General features: G+C 35.6%; 1 protein-coding gene across 1 annotated transcript in view; it reads right to left on the reverse strand.

Moving 5' to 3' along the window:
* tyn (trynity) overlaps window positions 1-22,183 on the reverse strand; it is a 115,722-nt gene that overhangs the window by 23,285 nt on the left and 70,254 nt on the right. The window contains exons 2-3 of the mRNA XM_069841889.1: window positions 10,880-10,977; window positions 145-277 (exon numbers count right to left, since the gene is read on the reverse strand). Coding sequence (XP_069697990.1) covers window positions 145-277; window positions 10,880-10,970 — 224 coding nt within the window. The 5' untranslated portion in view covers window positions 10,971-10,977. The remainder of the gene's footprint in view (window positions 1-144; window positions 278-10,879; window positions 10,978-22,183) is intronic.

Below are 22,183 nucleotides of genomic sequence, written 5' to 3' on the forward strand. Positions count from 1 at the left end.
TTACCAATCTATTGGAGATGTAAACTTTAATAAGTTAATTGGCATATAGTTCTTCTTACGTTCTGTATATTTCAGCAATATAAATAGTTGGAAGTACCTACATAATTATTATGCAATTTTTTAATGGATTGCCGGTCATTTTACCTGAAGGCAGCAGCCTGGCATTCTGCTTCCTCGCGGCACCATCCTTGACATTCGTGCAGAGTAAGATTCTTCACTGTGTAGTACGTGCTCCCTCGGTAGTCAAGTTCTGTCAGCTTCTCAAATGCAACTCGACCTGCATAGGAATTTGTTTTATTAGACACCATCGACTGCAGTGAGTAACCAATTCATTTATAGGTACATTTTACAATCATAAATTTTCATTTACACAGAAAACAAGGTACTGTTAGGGGGTCAAGAAATAAAATAATATACAGGGTGTTTCCGGGCTAGTGTTACAAACTTTCAGGGATGATGGGGAAGGGCACATGTAGCAATTTGAGATGAGGAACCCTGGTCCGGAAACGACTGAGTCCAAAGTTATAAACAAAAATAGTTGTGTGGAAATGAAATAATTTTATTCCTCTGTACACCTTATTAGCTGTATTTATCTGTACATCTTACACATACTGTATTCATCTGACGTTGTTTACGTTGTCTACTTATAGTATTCCATTCATTGCGCTGTCTGAGGGGTGCGGACAGGAAACTACACTAAAGCAATGCAAATGGCGTAATGTGTCCTGATATGCACGTCTATAGACAGCAATGTATGTGTACAAGTTGCAGTGTCCAGTCGATCAGTCCTAGTGAAATGGAGAAGTACACGAGGGCGGAATATGCAGACATGATTTTCGAATACGGATGAGCCAATGGGAACAGTAGACAGGCTCACAGATTGTATCCGTACAAGTACCCACGTAGGAGACATCCGACCCATACCATCTTTCCACGACTGTTCCAAAGGTTAACGGAAGGAGGGCACGTGGTGCCAAATTACAATTCCATTTCCACACAACTATTTTTTCTTATAACTTTCGACTCAGTCATTTCCGGACCAGGGTTCCTTATCTCAAATTGATACATGTGCCCTTCCCCATCATCCCTGAAAGTTTCTAACACTAGCTCGGAAACACTCTGTATAGGTAAATATAAGCGAATTTTAAGGAATATATATATATATATATATATATATATATATATATATATATATATCCATTTCTTTCAAAGTTAATGCATTCATTATATCGTTTATAATAAATTATAACTTGTAATTTTGTAATGTCTATGTTCATTAACACTTATCGAAATTCTATCTCCTTTCGCTCGTGCTCGGCCACTTAAGAAACTTACACATTTACCGGCACCTGCAGGCTACGATGCGTTTTCAGGGGATGAGACCTAGCGCCAAAGACATTCCTTGAACGCCTTTGATAGCACATCCATGAGGGATATATACAGCCAGAGGGGGATGAAGAAATAAGTTTGTTACCATGGCAACCCAAATATAACTGACTCGTTAGGAGGTGTTGGCCATCTTTTCGTGTCACTTATTGTTCTCAACATAACGCTGGGATTTCTTCGGTTTCTGTATTTGCCTGAAGTAAATGTGTTGACATGTATTTCATTTCAATTTTTGGTTGGCAGTTCACCTAGTTCACCAGTTGTAGAGTGGTCTTTAATGTTAGCACTTGGTATTTCTGTGGCCGCAATATTATGATCAGGAGTATACTGGAGAGGGCTCGCAAGGGCTTTGTTAAATATTTGTATTTGTTCCGAGTTCTTTGTTGAAATATCTCACGAGGAATAAATCGATAAAATAAACGCACACTTTTCTAATTTAACTAATTACTATATCGATTGAAAATATAGGAATTTAGCGGCTTTTACACTGCTGTTGAAAATTTTCTTTAATTATGACTTCCAAGATTTCGTAGAGAATAACTTACTCGCAAAGAACAATGCCCTCTGCCATTAACTATAACCAAAGCCAAAAAAAAAAAAAATTGAAAATTCTATCACCATCAAGAGCACGGAAGCTGAAAGATACTTAGTGTAATGAATGACATTGCCATTGGTGAAATGAGTAGTCTAAGCTTACAATCTCCACTTGTCCAGTTTAATGACTGCAAATCTATGAAAGAATGGGACGTAGTCCCGTTTGTGCTATCCTGGTTGAGAAATCATCCCCTCGCTACTGTGACATCGAGTGCGTCCTGCAGCTGAGCTAAACCCATAGGTGAACGAAATGACAGTTTATAACCTATTTTAAATGTATATAATAATAACAACAATAATAATAATAATAATAATAATAATAATAATAATAATAATAATAATAATAATACAGTCCCACTTTTTTGCGAACCATTGTTACACTATTACCAGCACACCCTTGATTATTATTATTGTGTAATGAGTGCGTTGTTCGTAAGATTATAGTTATTTCGTTAATTATAATGAATCCAAGGAATGATTTAGTGTGTTACTTAGAGCTTACTCCAGACACATTTTTCTCTGTGGAAAGGCGATGACAAACACGGTGTGTTAAACGTTGGAAGACGCAACACCTAACACCGGAGCTTTGTTTGAAGAAAGCCTGTGGTAAACAAATACAAATTATAAAACTTTCATTAGAAAATTTAAATCTCGTTGGTACGAGGAACATAAATGGCTGTGTGACAGTAGTTATTTGCAAAATCTTAATTAATTGTTGGTCGTGTTTATTAATCGGAGTCAAAAAGGGCGCACGGAACTACAGTACGAGTATAATGGCATGACAATTATTTGAATAATACAATATTACGCGAGCATTTCGCAAACACGATTTATTCAGGGCATAATATGGAGAACTGTGTCGACTTCAAAATAGAAAAAAAAACTAATTAAATTACAGATGTAAAGTACGTAAGGTAGTTTGAAGTAGAAAACAGTAGTAAATTCGTTTCTTGGTGACATGCTTCCCTCACACGGTTCCTTCTCGCCTTTCGCGGTGCAATATCACTTCCAATCATGGCTATGATCCCCTGTTTCACGGTGTTTATCACTGATAATTTCGTAAAAACTAAAACCACCGAGAATATTATTATTATTATTATTATTATTATTTGTTCTGTACTTTGCGTAAAATGATTTGGCGAGTCACCTGTACAATTACCGGTACTCTAGAGTACAACCTGCTTTCCTTCGAAAGGAAACCGTAATAATATTTTTTTGCCATTTTCTAAATCCATTGCCATTAATCGAATTTGAACGTGGAATATAATAAGAAATATTACAACGGAGAATAAAATGTTGAAGGAATGATATCATATCAAAATGGATTTGCACTATATATTTTTTTTAATTCTCAGTCAAGATAAATAATTTGGAAGGTAGGATATACAATCTAGGGATTAAGATCGCTGTATCATAAAATTAGAGGAACCATATTTGTTTTAATGTCCCTGCATATTGTATTATGCATGTGTTGTTACATTTGTTTTGATGGTAGATTCAGAGTAAATTGAAGTTTTAAACTGCATGACTGACCCATTTCCTTTAAGATTGTGTGTCATGGTCACAGTGGAAAGAGTAAACTTGCTAGAAACCCTGCTGTGAGTACCCTTTACAAGAAAGTTCATCCTTGCAGTACGTGTGACAAGTGTAATGTGTTGAGACAACATCCGAGTTTCTCTTGTGCCTTGTGTCCTACTACACGGTAATTCTATTAGTTGCCTGCTGAGGAAAGCAACAGAATAATTCTAGTTTCAGGCTGGTTTAGTCTGGGGCAGGTTCATATGTGTCAGTTTACGGGATTCGTGAATACTCGAGACCTGCTCTTCATACAATATCATTATAAACCGTTAGTTACAACGCAGATGCTACCAACAGTTTATCACGTTACTCACGGAAACCGAATAACAACTTTCGGCATTCATGTTAAATGTGTGAACGTTGGTAACGTGCTGAAGGTTAATGAACATTTTACAAGACAGCGTGTATAAGTTCTTCGTAATTTGAACGGACTGTTTTCTCTTTGTAGAATTGAGGGATCCACTGCAAGAAGGAGCTATGCCACAAAATTCTGATCAGTGAAATTTCAACTTTTTTATAAAGTTCCTATCAACTGTTGTTCTATTGTTTTTTCCCTAAAATATAAGATATGGCATTGCACCAGCCAATGCCAGAGCACTCTGACTAATTGAGCCGTTCAGAGCAGAAGTGGTGTAAGTCAAAATTGGGTAATGAGGTTTAAAGTAAAAACTCTGTAAAATACAGCGCAAAGTAGCAAATAATATGTCCTTCGTGCTATCCACTGACTACTAATAGTTTAAATAAATTGAATATTAATTGCTGCTTTGCGCTGTATTTTACAGAAAGTTTACTTTAACCCTCATTACCCATTTTTGACTTACACCACTTCTGCTCTGAACGGCTCTGTTATAGGCTACGACCCTTTTCGTAACAGAATTATTTTTCTCACGTTATTTTATTTTATTTTATTTAAATGCACAACCAACAGAAACAAACTTCCAATTATTGTAGGTGGCTTACACTGATACATATACAAAATACAAATAAGAAAAAAACAAAACAAACAACACAAACGAAAGAAAGAAAATACATACCTGTAATAGATGCCAGAATATAATATTGCAGTTAATATAGTGCCAAATGCCAATATAATAATGCAAAATTATTTTAAAGCTAGAGTAAAAAACATTATATTGTACTTATCCATAATTTAAATATCTAAGGATATACAATTCTTTTTAATATTGTATGAAATATTTTAACTGTTAAATTGAAATCTAATTGAGAATCACAGTTTAAAGACAGAGAGTTGTAAATATTACACATAACAAACAATGGAGAGTTCTTGAACGAAACAGTTCTAGGAACTGGAATAACAAAAGGTTGCCTATGACGTAATTCTGTTCTTTTTACATTAAACTGAAGGAATTTAAGAAAATCACAGTTTCAATATACCGTTAACAGTCTTATAGAGTAAAATTTAACTATTTATTAATCGTCTAGATTTTAAAATTTTATAATTAAATTAAAAAAGTAACTGATTACATGAAATTTGTTTTTCATAAGACGATACGTGATGTTTTTTGAAATCTAAATAAAGTAAACTTCTTTTCTGTATCCTTTCTATTTGCATCTGATGGGACTGGAGCTGAGGTTACCATATTACAGACGGACACTCTAGCTTACTCCTAACTAGAGTTTTATATAGAATATCAATAGTATTTATATTTTTTAATTCTTTTGTATTTCTGATTATAAATATGGTTAATGTGGCATAACTCCTTCTCAATTATTGAATAATTGACGAAATATTATATTCATATGTCTTATTTGTTTTTATGTTTTCACTTTTTGGTATTCACTATGTTCCGGAATTTGATATTTCCAACTTTTCAGAATTGCATACAGGTTCCATTATCAGGGCAAATAGGCTACGTATTACGTATTGCCAGAGGAGTCGCCTACTCTGCTGGGCTTGTTATGTCTGGCTACTTAACTGTATGTATGTAGCCAATGCCTCACCCACTTCACTTACATGATTCGGGTTCCTCATATTGAGGATAGATGGCAAGACTGTGACTCATTTTCAAGTTGCACACCACTACGGCGAGCCACGCTATGCATGATCTGTATCTGTGGAGAGTTATGGCGTGTACTTGGGTGAGTGTGTGTATAAGTGTAGGAAATGAGTGAAGATAATGATGAAGATGAGGAAGGGAGAAGGGGAAACCCAGTGCCGGCACTCCTGTCGAATAGCATTAAGGGAGCCGCCAGTGACATATGCTTTCTCTTTATATACACTGGGGTGAGATTTGGGATTTAACCCAAGTATAATGGTGCACAATCTAGTGATTCGAATTTGTGCACCGCCACCTCTTCTAGTACCGAGGTAGGAAGTTTATACGAAAACTTCTGACTCCATCGGGAATCGAACCCAGGGCGGCTAGTCTGGAGACAGACCCGTTAGGCCTACCACAGAGCTAACTCGGCGTACGCTACTTAATAACAGAGCTCTGTTGTTTGGAATTGCCAGACATAATGAGCAGGCGATTCCTGGGGCTGTACCTAGTTGCCTTGGTGATGGAACCTGTATGCAGTTGATATTGTTAAGTTCCAGGATACGGTGGAATACTCAAAAGTCTGTGTCTGAAGGAATGTTAGTTACTATTTTGAACTAGTCTAAAAAGTGCGGCAAATTATGACTAACAATAAAGTTGCAATTGCCTAATCAAGCCAGAAATAGAAGCTTTAAGTGGTTAAAGGGTAAGAAGTGTCCTGGAATATGCACCGTAGTGCAGAAGGGAGAAAGAGAGAGAAAGCATACCCGCCAGCAGGCACAGATGTACGATAGTGCAATTGTCTTATCCGCGGGTAAGAGATGCTAGCCCGAGGGTGCACTGTGCTGATGACAGCTGCTTTAAATGATGCCGAATTTCAAAATCCGTGGTTGCAAGTAACATAACTTGGATGTAGTTAATCGTTATATACGAGTTTTCTGAAAATTAAGTTTTATATGCTTGTACGAGTAGATTGGGTAAATCAAGTACACTTTTATTACGAAGACGAGTCTAGAGAAAAAAAAATATGGATTCTAAATGCTATTATTATTATTATTATTATTATTATTATTACTCTCACTACTACAAAGAAAATTAGCATTGTATATTCTTTGAAGTAGTATTTATATGCAAAAGTTCTGCTGAATCTTCCAAACTGGACTGTGATTGCTGTGCTGTGGCGTTTATATAAGCCTAAAGTATGCCATGGTTACATTTATTCACATTTACTGTTCATTAAGAAGGTATATAGAAAATAATTTTAAAACTTTTTAAATTCTTTAATAAATATATTAAATGAAATTTTATATACATTGAATTTTTAAGTAAAATATATATTTAACCTAAAACAAAATTTTCTTTCGTAGATATATTTTAATGAATTCAGAATAGATGTTATTTAGCTAAACAATTCTATTTTTGTGATGTATGGACATTTAGAACTATGTACGAACTGTAGAAGTAACGGGTTCATGCCGACGTTAAGGCTGCAAGGTGAAAATTATACCGCTCAAACAGCAAGTCAGCTAATGTAAACTTTTCCTTCAATTTAAAATCTCATTTATCAAACTTGATTCCGCACGGCTGCCACGCTGGCTTTGTAGCACAAGAAGTGCAGATATAACGGCAAATGGTTGATTGACATGATGTGTTATTTACTTTACATGATTATGGAAGTATTTTAACACGGTATTATTTTGCATGATATTTTGATGGTCACGAATAACCCACATTCATGTGGAATGTTAGTAGCATTCAGAATGGAGATGCCATCTGTCTTCGGAACTTGGGCGGGACATTAAAGAGGAATTCATGAAGGAAATATGCAACACGTATTAAGTCTCGAACGCGTGATTCTGTGCGTGCAAGGCGTGTCAGTCGTGTAAGCGTAAATAGTCATAAATTCCGTCCTATCCACCCAATATTGTTGTCAAACAAATTTCATAATACATAGGGACCGTATTTTTTTCGTAATAGCTTTACGCGCGAAATTTTCCACTGTTAGATTTAATCTTCTAGATACCTAAAATACTATATTTAAGCAAAACAGACTCGTGAAATTTGGATTGTGCGAAATGTGTCAGTAATCACGAAATATACCCCTCTCTCGCAAAAACCACGAAATGTTATTCAATATTGTTAAAAAACATGTTTGTGACTTTTGTTTCAGTTAATTTGTTAATCACTAATGGTAACACCAATATTTCTATTTTTCTCTATGAATATTGTGTAGAGTCATTTTTACTATATCTATGGCTATCGAAAAAAGATCAATTTTTGCAGTCGACTGCAGCCAAGATTGAAGAATGTTGTATGTAACATACTTTCCTGCAGTATATTATGCACCGGAGGCTATATTTTGTTGCGAAGAGATTTTGGTGGCACTAGTAGAGGACCACAATAAATTCGGTGTGAATTGTTTGCGGGCAGTGTGGTTCCCTACTTCTTATGTGGACAATGAGAGAGGTTTTTGTGCACAGACGAAATACTCACGGACTCTCTTACAGATATCCGACAATTTAGAAATAATGCTTAGTTTATATTTTGACGATGCTTATGTGTAAGAACTTATTTCACGAAATACCCACCTAATTGCCTACCGGCAAGATTAGCACTGAAATCATCAATTTTTTTTTTCACCAAAAAGTACGGTCCCTAATAAGGAACTATAGAGTAAGCCCCTGGTCATATATATATATATATATATATATATATATATATATATATATATATATATATATATATATATATATATATATTTCCCATGTTATGAAATGGAAACATAAAAGAGAACAACCACTAGAATCTCCACTGTTGAAAATACATTTTTGGTAACGACCGCTAGATGGAAGTACTGCTGCAAGCTATTATTTCATGCAATTCCTTTTTTTCTTTAAGATGTTTTTATTAGAAGTACCAGATCTCTTGGACCCTTGCCTTTTACAAAAAAATGATTATACGAATTTAAATATAATATAGGTTATATTAAAGAAAATTGATTAATAAGATCGTCAAAGACGGAGGTATTTGTTTGAATTTATGTTATGTCTCTTAGTAAAAAGTTGGCATGAAGAAGTAGCTTATCCTGTATGTAGTCTGTGGATCTTGAATATGAGCAACCAGAAAGGGTATATGAAGTTCATTGTAGAGTTTGACATTGTTTATGAGGTAGTGTGCACCAATGATTGTTCTGCAGACAGCTCCATGCAATTCCATCAGGGTTTTAATGTGACTTCTTTTGCAGTCGCTAGATGCCAGCACAGTGAAATTGATAAAAATTGTCTTGAAAGTGAATTAGGCTGATCAATCTGTTATATGTGATCAGAGAATAAGCACAACTTTAATTAATTTGTAACTGTCAACTCCATGCGGAGAGCTTAACTTATCTCAACTTTGTTTTGGGTTTTTGTATTGCCACTGCACATGAAGATCGTTAATTGTTTCCCTATCTTTGAATAACAAAATGATGCTATAGTAAAGGCGTTCATAGTTACTGACTTCTGTTTCAGCTTTATCAGTCATTATACAAGCTTTTAATGTTTACAACGTTTACTACAAATTCGAAAGATTGTTGTTGATTGGCGAGTCATTTTGTTTTATAATGGATTCTTTCCTAGTTTTTGAGATGAAGTGTATGTTACAGAACAATTAAAAAAAAAAAAAAACGTTATTCCTATTAGAAGTTATGGTGATCCACAGGGTAGCAGGAGGTTAAGACTTCCTTTCACCTTCACTGATAGTCAGCATTAGTAGTAGTATAGATGTCAGTCCAATATTCTGGCCGCCTTTACCCCCCCCCCCCAAGGAAGGCTCCCTGGTATTCATCTCTGTTAAAAACTGAGTGAATCCCAGGTCTATAGTGCGGCTGGAAGTATTATATCACTGAGAAAATCCATATACGCACCGGAAATCGGACCAGCGACTTTTCGGCTTGCAGCGCAACGCCTTAAAGCCTTGGTTTTTCTGAACCGACGTATGCGACGTGCGAGGTGCGAGGCCCGCCTCGCACAAATCCAAACTACACGAGAGATAGTGAACGGTTTCTATAACTGCGAGGTACGCAGACCTCTCATCTCGCAGCTATAGAAACCACTCACTATCTCTCGCGTAATCCGGATTTGTGCAAGGCGGGCCTCGCACCTCGCACGTCGCATGCGTCGGTTCAGAAAAACCGAGGCTTAACCTCGACGCTATCGCGCGCCCCATGAAACAACTAGTACCGGTAAATAATTTTCTATTTACAATACAGCGGCAAATTGGCCAGTGCTGTGGAGAATGGGACGGAAAGAACATCGCCTTTATAGGATACATTAGGCTATATATCAAGGGACGACTTTGTTCCTACTGATCTTAAAACATATTCTAGCGGGACTAAATAGCATCCCGGCGTAAGTAGAGCGGGACGCAGGACAAACTAGACATTTCCGGCATAGCCTCGCCGAATTTGGAGTAGATGACAATCCTAATACAGAATGTTGCTTGATTATGTCATAAATATTCAATTAAAAGGAATTCTAAAATAATTGTTTATGTCATTGTTAAGTTGTAAGATTAGGATACTTAAATTCTTGCCATGAAAACCTTCTTATCACAGAAGCAATAATTATATTTCCAATATAAATTTTTTGTAATGATTTGACTAATATCTTCATTTCATATATTTATTCCAATAATTAGAATTGACTAGTTTAAATAATCATTAATTGGAATTATTATTATTATTATTATTATTATTATTATTATTATTATTATTATTATTATTATTATTACTATTTCTAATGGCGAGTACTTGACTTTCGTCATTCACCCGTATAAAGTCAGATGTATAGACCAATTTACTGATAGAGTCGTTGCTCAGGGTACGCCATAGGAAACTGGTCTATCTACATCTGCTGTGAGATGAGATGGTGATGGAGAATTGTTGGAATGCCACAGGGGAACCGGAGCTCCCGGAGAAAACCCCTGTGTTACCTGGACCATGGGCTTGCCCAACACTAGTTATAAATAGGGATACACCAAAGATCGAACCCGGGTCAAAGCCCAGCGCTCAAGCCACTAGATCATCGTGGCTTCTTTATTATTATTATTATTATTATTATTATTATTATTATTATTATTATTATTATGTATAATAATATTAACAGCCGTAGCAGCTGTAGCTGTTACTATAATTAATAATAATAATAATAATAATAATAATAATAATAATAATAATAATCCATCATCAGCATCATTTTTACCATCATCATGGTTGCCATCATTATTTAGTTTCCTACTATATTTTTGTCTTTATTTTCCCAAAAAAATTAATGGATTGTACTTACTCAAACTCAACACTGCGTTGCTGAAGGTCATCATTAAGACTACCGTCGTCCATCGGAAAGCTAAGATGTTGCAGTTACCGGAGACTCTCATGGCGAACCTGCAACAATTAAGACAATGTGTTGGAGACGATATGACTTCTCTAAATAGCAGTGACAATTCTTTTTTTTTTTTTTTGTGCCTTTCACCAGTCTATATACACTGTATATGTACAGAATGCTGCAAGATTAGCCTATGTACAGAAAAATTGCGAGTAAAAAGGGGGTACGAAACTATTTTGAGGATAGAAACAAGGAATCGCAAATTCATTGGCGCTTCATGATTCGACATGGGGCATTATTAAGATGTATTGGCTAGTTATCTGACTTAGTACCGATTGATTTTTTCCTCTGGGGTGGAATGAAGGACGCATTTTACGTTATACCAGTTGAGAATGAATAAGTCTTAGTACAGTGCATTGTGCATCCAGATGTAGGGTAGGATGTAGGGTTTCAGGGCAGGCTGGCCCTGGCGGCGCCAGGGTACTATTTCTCGAGATCAAGCGGCTTTAGGACAGTTGTCTGATCTCCATATTATTGTCAAATTTTGCATTTATGAAAAGCTATATTTTATTAATATTTAAATAACTTCATAGTAATGTCCACAGCACAGTGTTCTTTCTTTAATATTTAGAAAAGACTGTTACAAGCTTTAAAATTTCCCTTTCCTCTAAGATTAAAATTAAAATACGTAATCTACTCGTAGGACTATATATGTGTAAAAACCCTTGCTATAATTACCAAGGGATTTCAAATCTATCCTGGTTCAGAAATGATAATTAAATATCTATTAGGCTTATCTGTCAACTTTTGGGCAAGAGTTTTCTCTGTGCACTTCCGCCTAAAAAATTATTCCAGTTCGCGACTGTCGTTTGTTGTTGCATCGCTGACAACGACTGTATGAAGAACGATACACCAAATCATTTTACATTTTAGATCTCCTAGAATAAGATGCAGTCAGAGATAGGAAACAAGGTGAAAAACTGAAACAAGAGGAAGCATATACTGTATGTAATAGTTTAATCCGTAGTCCAAAAGCCCATGGAGGGACCATCCAACTAGATTTTCCTATTCACTGTAGCTCCCCAAATTCTACACGATGTCAGACGTTGTAGCTAGCTTACAAAACCGGATTTCGCTACTCACTGTAGCTCGCCAAATTAATCACGATAATAGTGGGCACCGATCTCATACACTGGCTGAAATTTCGTGAAAAAATTTCCCCGCACGAAGGTTCCAACTAGTGCTCATTCCGTAGCGCTAGTCCAAGGTCTTGGGCCACACGCAACTGAACGGCGCGGGCAAACAACTATGCTACCGGTAGTCCACCGCTGTGTAGTAACGATTAGCATGTATGACCATGAAACGAACGGGCCCGAGTTCAAATTCTGTTTGGGACAAGTTACCAGGTTGAGGTTCTTTTTGGAGTTTTCCCCCAACCTGTTAAGAGAAAATGCGGTGTAACTTTAAGTGCTGGACCCTGGACTCATTTCGCTGGCATTATCACCTTCATTTCATTCAGATCCTAGATAACCATCGCAGGTGATAAAGCATGGTAAAATAAACCAATAAAAAACCTACCGATACATAAAACATAACGTGTAAATTATGTCGATCATGGTTATGACGACATTGTTTTTAAATTATATGGATAGGCCTATAAATTATATTATATAAATTGATTTCAGTCGACTTAGAGTGACTGAAAGTATGAATTTTACTTTTATTTATTTATTTATTTATTTTGTGGTGAGTTTAAACGTTGACGAAATTATTAAATGCCTCTAAAGCTGCGCTTCCTAACAGTAAAAACGTTATCTTAAATGTAATGCGAGACTGACACAGCCGGATCGCTGAATATTGGAGTTTTCTCGACACGATGACACTACAGTTTGATGCAAATCTAAACTATCATTGTCTGTCCCGTTAAACTCTCAGAGTGACTCTGACGTGTGTGAGGCATGTGCCAGGTCACTGGGCTAAAAGCATGTGCATGTCATAACCGCGAATTGCCACGGCAGTTACCTGTATCTTAATGGAAATGCTGCACATCGACAGGTCAGTTCGCAGACAGCCGCACTGCCATCAATTAACTGGAAATTTCTGACAACGCGTTTACAATGAGTACTGAAACAACTGAAGTTCTGTGCAGTTTCAGAATCTGTTCTGAAATTGTTATAGAATATTTTCTCTCTTAGAAGTGCGTATATTGTTTATTTTAACCATCATTATCCGAATAGTAAAAGCACCGGTTTCCAACGCCAGCAATTCGACTTCGAATCCCGGTGAGTTGAAGTTCATTTTGTGTTGAACACAGATGTTGCCGGGAAGGATTTTCCCATATTATTGTCTTTTTTCTCCCCAATAATTCTGTTATTTTTCCATAACTCAAGTCGACCTGGTTGGCGAGTTGGTATAGCGCTGGCCTTCTATGCCCAAGGTTGCGGGTTCGATCCCGGGCCAGGTCGATGGCATTTAAGTGTGCTTAAATACGACAGGCTCATGTCAGTAGATTTACTGGCATGTAAAAGAACTCCTGCGGGACAAAATTCCGGCACATCCGGCGACGCTGATATAACCTCTGCAGTTGCGAGCGTCGTTAAATAAAACATAACTTTAAACTCCATAACTCAAATAAACTTTTTAACTCCAGGGCATAAAATAACTGAAAACTACTACACTGTATCATTTTCCTCAGGCTAAAAACAAGTCTATATCAGAGATTTTCAAAATTTTTAAATATAGCCCACTTGAGTTCTGCTTGAACTCCTACAGCTCGTCTATATTCAGTGATGAATTCATGGGTGGATCAGGGCGGCGAAATTCTCTCCCGTACGAAAAATTTCAGGTGCTGTATTAATTTAATTTTAAGGAATTTATTCCAAGTTTGACTAAAAAACCGAATAAAAATAACGAATACATTTTTTTGTTAACTATAAATTAGCGCAAACAAGTGTAGCTCTCTTCTACAGCTGATATGGATAATTCTACTTTAAAAATTGTGTACATATTAGTACATATTATAGTCAACTATACATACTGACCACTATCACCTTTACTTTTTAACTTCGCTTTAGAATATGCCATTAGGAAAGTTCAGGATAACAGGCAGGGTTTGGAATTGAACGGGTTACATCAGCTTCTTGTCTATGCGGATGACGTGAATATGTTAGGAGAAAATACACAAACGATTCGAGAAAACACGGAAATTTTACTTGAAGCAAGTAAAGCGATCGGTTTGGAAGTAAATCCCGAAAGACAAAGTATATGATTATGTGTCGTGACCAGAATATTGTACGAAATGGAAATATAAAAATTGGAGATTTATCCTTCGAAGAGGTGGAAAAATTCAAATATCTTGGAGCAACAGTAACAAATATAAATGACACTCGGAGGAAATTAAACGCAGAATAAATATGGGAAATGCGTGTTATTATTCGGTTGAGAAGCTCTTATCATCTAGTCTGCTATCCAAAAATCTGAAAGTTAGAATTTATAAAACAGTTATATTACCGGTTCTTCTGTATGGTTGTGAAACTTGGACTCTCACTCTGAGAGAGGAACATAGGTTAAGGGTGTTTGAGAATAAGGTGCTTAGGAAAATATTTGGGGCTGAGCGGGATGAAGTTACAGAAGAATGGAGAAAGTTACACAACGCAGAACTGCACGCATTTTATTCTTCACCTGACATAATTAGGAACATTAAATCCAGACGTTTGAGATGGGCAGGGCATGTAGCACGTATGGGCGAATGCAGAAATGCATATAGAGTGTTAGTTGGGAGACCGGAGGGGAAAAGACCTTTAGGGAGGCCGAGACGTAGATGGGCGGATAATATTAAAATGGATTAGAGGGAGGTGGGATATGATGATAGAGACTGGATTAATCTTGCACAGGATAGGGACAGATGGCGGGCTTATGTGAGGGCGGCAATGAACCTTCGGGTTCCTTAAAAGCCATTTGTAAGTAAGTATACATACTGACTATATTATATATAATTGTGGGAGTTGGGGTTGGCAAATTTTAGCACTGCCTAGGGGCGGCACTATACCTAAATCCGGTCCTACCTACTAAAAAGGTTCGCAAAGGATGTGATTTTTCATTGCATGTGTGCGCTGTTATTTGTACTTGCAATTTAAATTATTGTGAATTATGACGAAATAGTGGTGTGGTGACAAGGGGAATTGTGAAGTGTCCTGATAAAGAACTGTCTCTATTCACAATCGAATCTCGCCGGGATTTGAACAGGAAGCTCAGGCCGTGCGCATAATTCGATATAATCGTTTTTTAAACTGAGACCTTAACGAGAATAACTTGCAGGAGGTGACCCTTCTAATTTGATAAACTTTCCTTAATGTGACCGACTGTTCACACAAACTCCATTTTCCATTATAACACTGTGTATTAATTACGAGAATTTTAATTATAGAAAACCTCTACTATTGTCCTTGACATGTAAACGTTGCTAGTAATCTTTTCCCCGTGTAATATCGAGTTATTATGTTTTAGTTCTCCAACTTAAATTACACTTCTGCTTGCCGTTTCTTGCAACACAAAAGTAACTGTAACACACGCAGACTGCCATCTGCATTAATAGAAAACCGCAAATAACTGTGTTTTAGCGTCAATTTTGAAATATTACGTGAAGTGTTGAAGTGAAAACTTGTTACATGCGAACGAATTATGCATATCCTCCCCTGCAGTTTATAGGCGAAGACTGCTTTTAGAGATCCCGCTCCGTTTATCAATGATGATTTTTGTTACGTGGAGCTTCCTGCAATCCTAAATGACCAGTTACATAAACGAATTACACGGTTCAGTGTTTTTCTTTAGTAACAACGAAGAGAATGTATTCATAGGCAAGTAACAAACGAGGACAGTTCGATGTTGCCTCATAATATGAAGCCAGCACCACAGTACGATACGTTAATCAAAAGCGATTAAGCACTCTCCTAAAGTTCTAAAATATTTCTGCTGAAAGCTTTCTTAAGTTCCAAAATATTTATATTGAACGCTCATATAAATTCTAAAATATTTCTATTACATGCCCTCTTAAGTTCCTAAATAAGTTTATTTATATTGAGCGCTCTCATAAATTCTAAAACATTTCTCTTAAATTCCAAAATATTTATATTGATATTTCTCTCAAATTCCAAAATATTTATATTGAGCGCTCTCACAGATTATAAAATATTTATATTGAACGCCGTCTTAAGTTTCTGAATAAGCTTATTTATATTGAGCGCTCTCATAACTTCTAAAATATTTCTCTTAAATTCAAAAATATTTTTATTCAGCACTCACATATATTTTTAAATATTTCTATTACATGTCCTCTTAAGTTCCTAAATAAGCTTATTTATATTGAGCGCTTTCATAAATTCTAAAATATTTATTTTGGGCGCTCTCATAAAATTCTAAATTATTTCTATTAAACACTGTCTTAAATTCTGAAATATTTATATTGACTATTACACTCTTACTACGTCATACTACTTTTGACCAATAAAACGGTACGAAAGGACGTATTTCAACCAATCATGGCTGCTTATCGCACAATTTTATCGCGTCCCTAGCATTTGTTTAATTTTATCGCGTCCCTAGCATTTGTTTAATTTTATCGCGTCCCTAGCATTTGTTTAATTTTATCGCGTCCCTAGCATTTGTTTAATTTTATCGCGTCCCTAGCATTTGTTTCTTTGTTTGCCAACATTTGAAACTGCGCTGGTCTGGACGTCAAAAAAAAAAAAAATATATATATATATAAGTGTTATATATATGTATATATATATATATATATATATATATATATATATATATATATATATATATAAAATTACAAACCACTCCAGTCGATGCTCAGCAGTTTCAAATATGACTCGCATTGGCATTCAAGAACAAGAATTAATAAAAATCACTGATCAAGTGATCATACCTATGCATCTTCTGAAATCCGATTTACAAATAAATGAAGAGCACCATTCGGAAATCCTGAATAAATTGAATACACCATGTAGGCCTAAATCAACGAGTTCCACTTCTATTACGCACACGTCCAATATAACATCAATTGAACCACCAACCACATTCAAATTTGAAAATTGTACACTCAATAATTATTCCTTTTAAAATTATTCATTCGGAAATTCTGAATAAGTTGAATACACCATGTAGGCCTAAATCAACGAATTCCACTTCTATTACGCACACGTCCAATATAACATCAATTGAACCACCAACCACATTCAAATTTGAAAATTGTACATTCAATAATTATTCCTTTTAAAATTATTCATGTTTATTTTTTATGTCATCGTCGTTAATTAAAACTTTTCTAACACTTGTGTATATTAGTTAGGTTATGTTATAGCTTTTGCTATATGATATTATGGATAGTCACGTATCAGAGATTGTTTAATATCAAGATTTATTGAAAATCATCTGTCAAGTGACGTTGATTACTGGGATTTGGATAATTGAAGTGGAATGTTGCATTTTAATAAAAATGAAACTGAATCAACAAAGCCTTCTTGACTAGCACCATTGCCATCGTGTATAATAGATCGAGAACTTCTCGACGACAAGGCATTGCTCACTACTACCATCTAGCATGCATCTAGCATAATATTTGTAATGTTGAGATGGTACAATAATACATTTGAAGACAGTTGTATTTTCGTAAGTCAATTAATATTTTATTGTAATGGAGTACTTCGTTACTTCTAATCTTTATATACTTTCTTCTAATCGTGTAATAGTCAATTAAATCCCACTCGAGTTTTGATTTTCTCTAGACAAATCAAAACGTCTAGTGAGATTACTGTTGATAATCTCGTTGCTGTTACATGGTTCAGATACATGCATAGAATAAACAACTCTTAAAATGCCCAGAAGCATGATAAATTAACTTTTTGAATCCCGTGCAAGATATGATTTACTCGATCATGAACCTAATGCAGTAGACGTAATAAGAGGAAAAGAATTAGCCATTGCAAATAAAACTACATTGAAATTAATTAGTTTACCACAAAATAAGCTTGGGAAATAACATAACTCAATGATGGACCAATATATAGGCATACAAGATTCAACGTAACATGACGTACTAAGTTGTAACGTCATTTCCCCCCTATTACTTGATCACCTGCTTAAATTTAGAAATTTTCTAGTTTTTAGGTTCAGTTCATTATTGGTAACATTTCCTACAATACACACTTACAGAGATGTCATGGTAATTAATAATTTTATAACTGTTAGCCTAACACATTTTGAGAAGCTTTACAGACACATTAACCAAACAAATTAAATTCACTAATTCAGATGAATTGTGTGTAATATCGTTATTATAATATAACAGAGGCCTTCGGAAATATAATTATTGTTTTTTATAGGGTCTACATATAGCGAGTTATATATGAAGTTACTGTTTTCATTACCTAAATACAACTTATTGTTTATTTAATAAGATTTAGTGTTTTAGGTTCAAAGTTTCAAGAGTGTCAGCCATCCTTGATTCATGGTACCTCACCATAATTACATTGTTTTGAGTATACGCGTGAATGGTAGTCACTAAGAAAACGGAAAGACAAGGTGTGTCAACTTAAATCCTGAAGACGGACCAGCAACCGGTATGATCTAAGGGTTAGCAAACGAGACTAGTTCTCTGAATCTGCATCTGGGATGCCTTCGAATTCCTGTTGGGCTGATATCTGATTGGGCTCCTTTAGAATTTTTCGCCAATTGTAACGTGAATATCAGGTAATCTTATGACAAATGCGAGTCTTTAATTGAAATAGTAATTTTTATTATTAAATAAATACATTTATCGACCAAAAATTTTATGTGTGGCTTTATAAGGGTTGATTTATAAATGCCCAATATATCATCTCCATTGTTTATGATGTTTAGTAGGATTTTTAGAATTATGTCAAGTGGTTTATATTTTATGACTAAAACTAGAGAAACACTGGCGTACATCATGGCCGGAGCAAAAAATGGGTTTACTAAAAGAAAACCTGCACCAGCACCAGTCTTATCTGTCACAAATTGCAGTTGGTGTCGAACCCGTGTCCCGAGGTTCCACGGTGTGCAATCCTACCAGTTCTATAGTCCGGGTCGTCTTACTTTATACCCTAAGGGCGAAAGGTAACCATTTTTCCACTATTACTACATATGCTAGTGGATTATAGAGATTTTCTAGTTATCAGGTTGAATTTCCTTTTGCATTCTTTATTTAGAATTTCTCACTGACAAATAGGCCTACTACAACTGGCAGTTACTTTCTAACTGTTATGTTGGCAGCATTGTTTGGTTTTGAAGTAGCTATCAACATTTATGAAACGAAAGTTACTACCTAGTGTTATTTCAAATATGAACGCAATTCATAATTAATAACATTAATAAATAACACAGTAACAATTAATAAACGAATAATAATGATCTACATTTCAAAGTGGTATTCCGCTTTCGGAGATCGTGCTAATCATTTCATGTAGTCAAACAAAATACATTTTTAGGTTATGTCTCATAAATTATAAACTGTTTAGTCAAATCAATGAATTTCATGTTCCCAGACAAAATACATTTCAATAGTAGATAATCATAAATAATAATAATAATAATAATAATAATAATAATAATAATAATAATAATAATAATAATAATAATAATAATTGTTTCAGTACACAGTATTGTGATTTTACCTGCTTTGATGATAACTGACAACAGTTACCAACGTTGAAAAGATGGCCGTATTAGATTTTTAGGAACTAATCTTACGTGAACCCCATTCTATTTGCGGCTAACGGCTGGGTGGTGGTCACGACTGTGGCACTGTGCTCGCATAACGGTGCGGGAGCGCATGCATGACTCGAGATTTCACACCGCGTCCTGGTGCATCTGTCGAGTCTTATCAAGTGGAAACAAACTGACCTCGAGAAATGAAGATGTTCCAAAAAATGAAACCTGACATGTGATTTTGACAACGTGATGTGGGATACTGGAATAATGCATGATAAACGACGCTGCGGATGTTGGGCTCTGCTACTCAGATGTTTTCAGTGCCGAGAACCTGACAATTAATCATTGGCTCTCTTGGGCTGGTCCCTTCTTATTTGAGAGTGAAACCCCTTTTAAATTTGTACGCGTCGTGCATGTACGTCCACCGGTGTCATTCAGCGTTGCCATCACACGATAATTTATAGTTAAATACAATAATCTTAGGCTTATTAAGATATATGATAATGCCTATATGATATTAAATGAATATACGATTATTTTGAAAGTATTTTTTTTTATAATTTATGGTAAAAAATAATGCAGGATGAACCGTAAGTAATGTTATTAATTTCAGGGGCTTCTACTCGAAGAGCTTAGTGAACTGTTTTCAGAACATGGGAGGAGTGATAGTAGGAGGAATAAGAATAAAGTGTATAAGATTTGCTGATAATATGACGTTGTTAGCAGAAGAGAAGATGATGTTAAGGGATATGCTACTGGAGCTAAATGACAGCTATGAGCAGTATGGAATGAAGATAAATGCCAACAAGATGAAGACAAGAAAAATAAAAAAAGTAAACTTGCGAATTATAAATGAGGCAGTAGAGCAAGTGAACAGCTTCAAATACTTGGGGTGTACTATAAGCAGTAATATGAGTTGCTATCAAGAAGTCAAAAGGAGGATAGCAATGGCAAAGGAAGCTTTTAATAGAAAAAGGAGCATCTTCTGCGGACCTCTGGAGAAAGAACTAAGGAAGAGACTAGTGAAATACTTTGTGTAGAGTAGCATTGTATGGGACAGAAACATGGGCATTACGGCGCAGTGCAGAGAAGTGAATCGAATAGAAGCATTTTAAATGTGGATATGGAGAAGGATGGAGCGTGTGAAGTGGACAGACAGAATAAGAAACGAAGCTGTGTTGGAAAGTTGGAAAGAGTGGATGAAGAAAGAATGATGCTGAAACTGGTCAGGAAGAGGAAAAAGAATTGGCTGGGTCACTGATTGAGAAGAAACTGCCTTCTGAAGGCTACACTGGAAGGAATGGTGAATGGGAGAAAAGTTCGGAGCAGGAGAAGATATCAGATGATAGACGACATTAAGAACTGTGGATCATAGGAGGAGACAAATAGAAAGGCAGAAAATACGAAAGACTGGAGACTGGAGGATGCTGGGCTTGCAGTGAAAGACCTGCCCTTGGCCTGAACACTATGAATGAATTAATTCTTGAGATATTTAAAACAAAAAAGTTTAATACAATTTTGCTCGTTTTTTACCTCCTTTACGAGATAAAAATTGTTTTATATGAAATCTTTCATAGCGTGTTTTGGAAAAGCCATTGATTTAATTTCCAACATGCTCAGTCAATTTGAGAGAGCAGTGAATTATGATAATAAATGCTTGAACGAATTTTAGTTTTAGCCTATCCTTTAAATGTGCACAAATTTTATTCGAACAAACGCAACTTTTCGTTCCGAAAATGAATTTTGAAATGAAAAGAGACTTTAAATATAGACCAACAACTTTGTAACGCAATAAATAGTCCGCAAGATTGAACAAGGACGTTAATTAAAGAAAAACTATTGTAGTTAGTCAAGTTATCATTTTCTCTGAGTAATCTCTGGATCTTTAAATAAACTTAATAAGCTATGTCATTTCATCGCAGCTCAGTCTGATGTTTAAAGTGTACATACATTAAATAAATGCAATGTCAATCCATTCATCGCCTGTGAATAGTGTCTGTAGTTTATAGGGATGTTAAATAGAGAATTACACTAAATTTATCGTTTTTATAACTCAAAAAGAACGTTAAATAAAGAAAATCACAATTACAGTCCATTATGTTGACTTTCAGTTAGAAAATGTAAAATTGATTTCAACATAGGGCTATATTTATAACGAAGTGCATCAGTTCGTGAACAATCCATTGCCCCCAGGTAGAAGATTTCAACACTCTTCGTTTCGTCACACACGAGGTTCGTTCGTCGCCACATTCCATGACGTCGCATATGTCGCACTTCCGTGTACAGCGTGTCATAAAGTTTTTAAAGACTTGATGAATGGTAACATGTTTTCAGGCTCATAAAATTTCTTTTTATTGAGGTACCTTTCTTCACTCTTGTGACTTTACTGTTGAGAGGTCTCCGAGGGTCAAGTAACTCAAGAACTTCGACCTGTTGCAATTTACAACTGACATTGCGTCCCACGAAACCGTTTCCTAAAGTGAATGAACTGTTTTAAAAGGAAATGGTTAAATAACCTTCGACATTATT

Source organism: Periplaneta americana, chromosome 12, assembly GCF_040183065.1.
Source record: "Periplaneta americana isolate PAMFEO1 chromosome 12, P.americana_PAMFEO1_priV1, whole genome shotgun sequence".
Taxonomy (NCBI): domain Eukaryota; kingdom Metazoa; phylum Arthropoda; class Insecta; order Blattodea; family Blattidae; genus Periplaneta; species Periplaneta americana.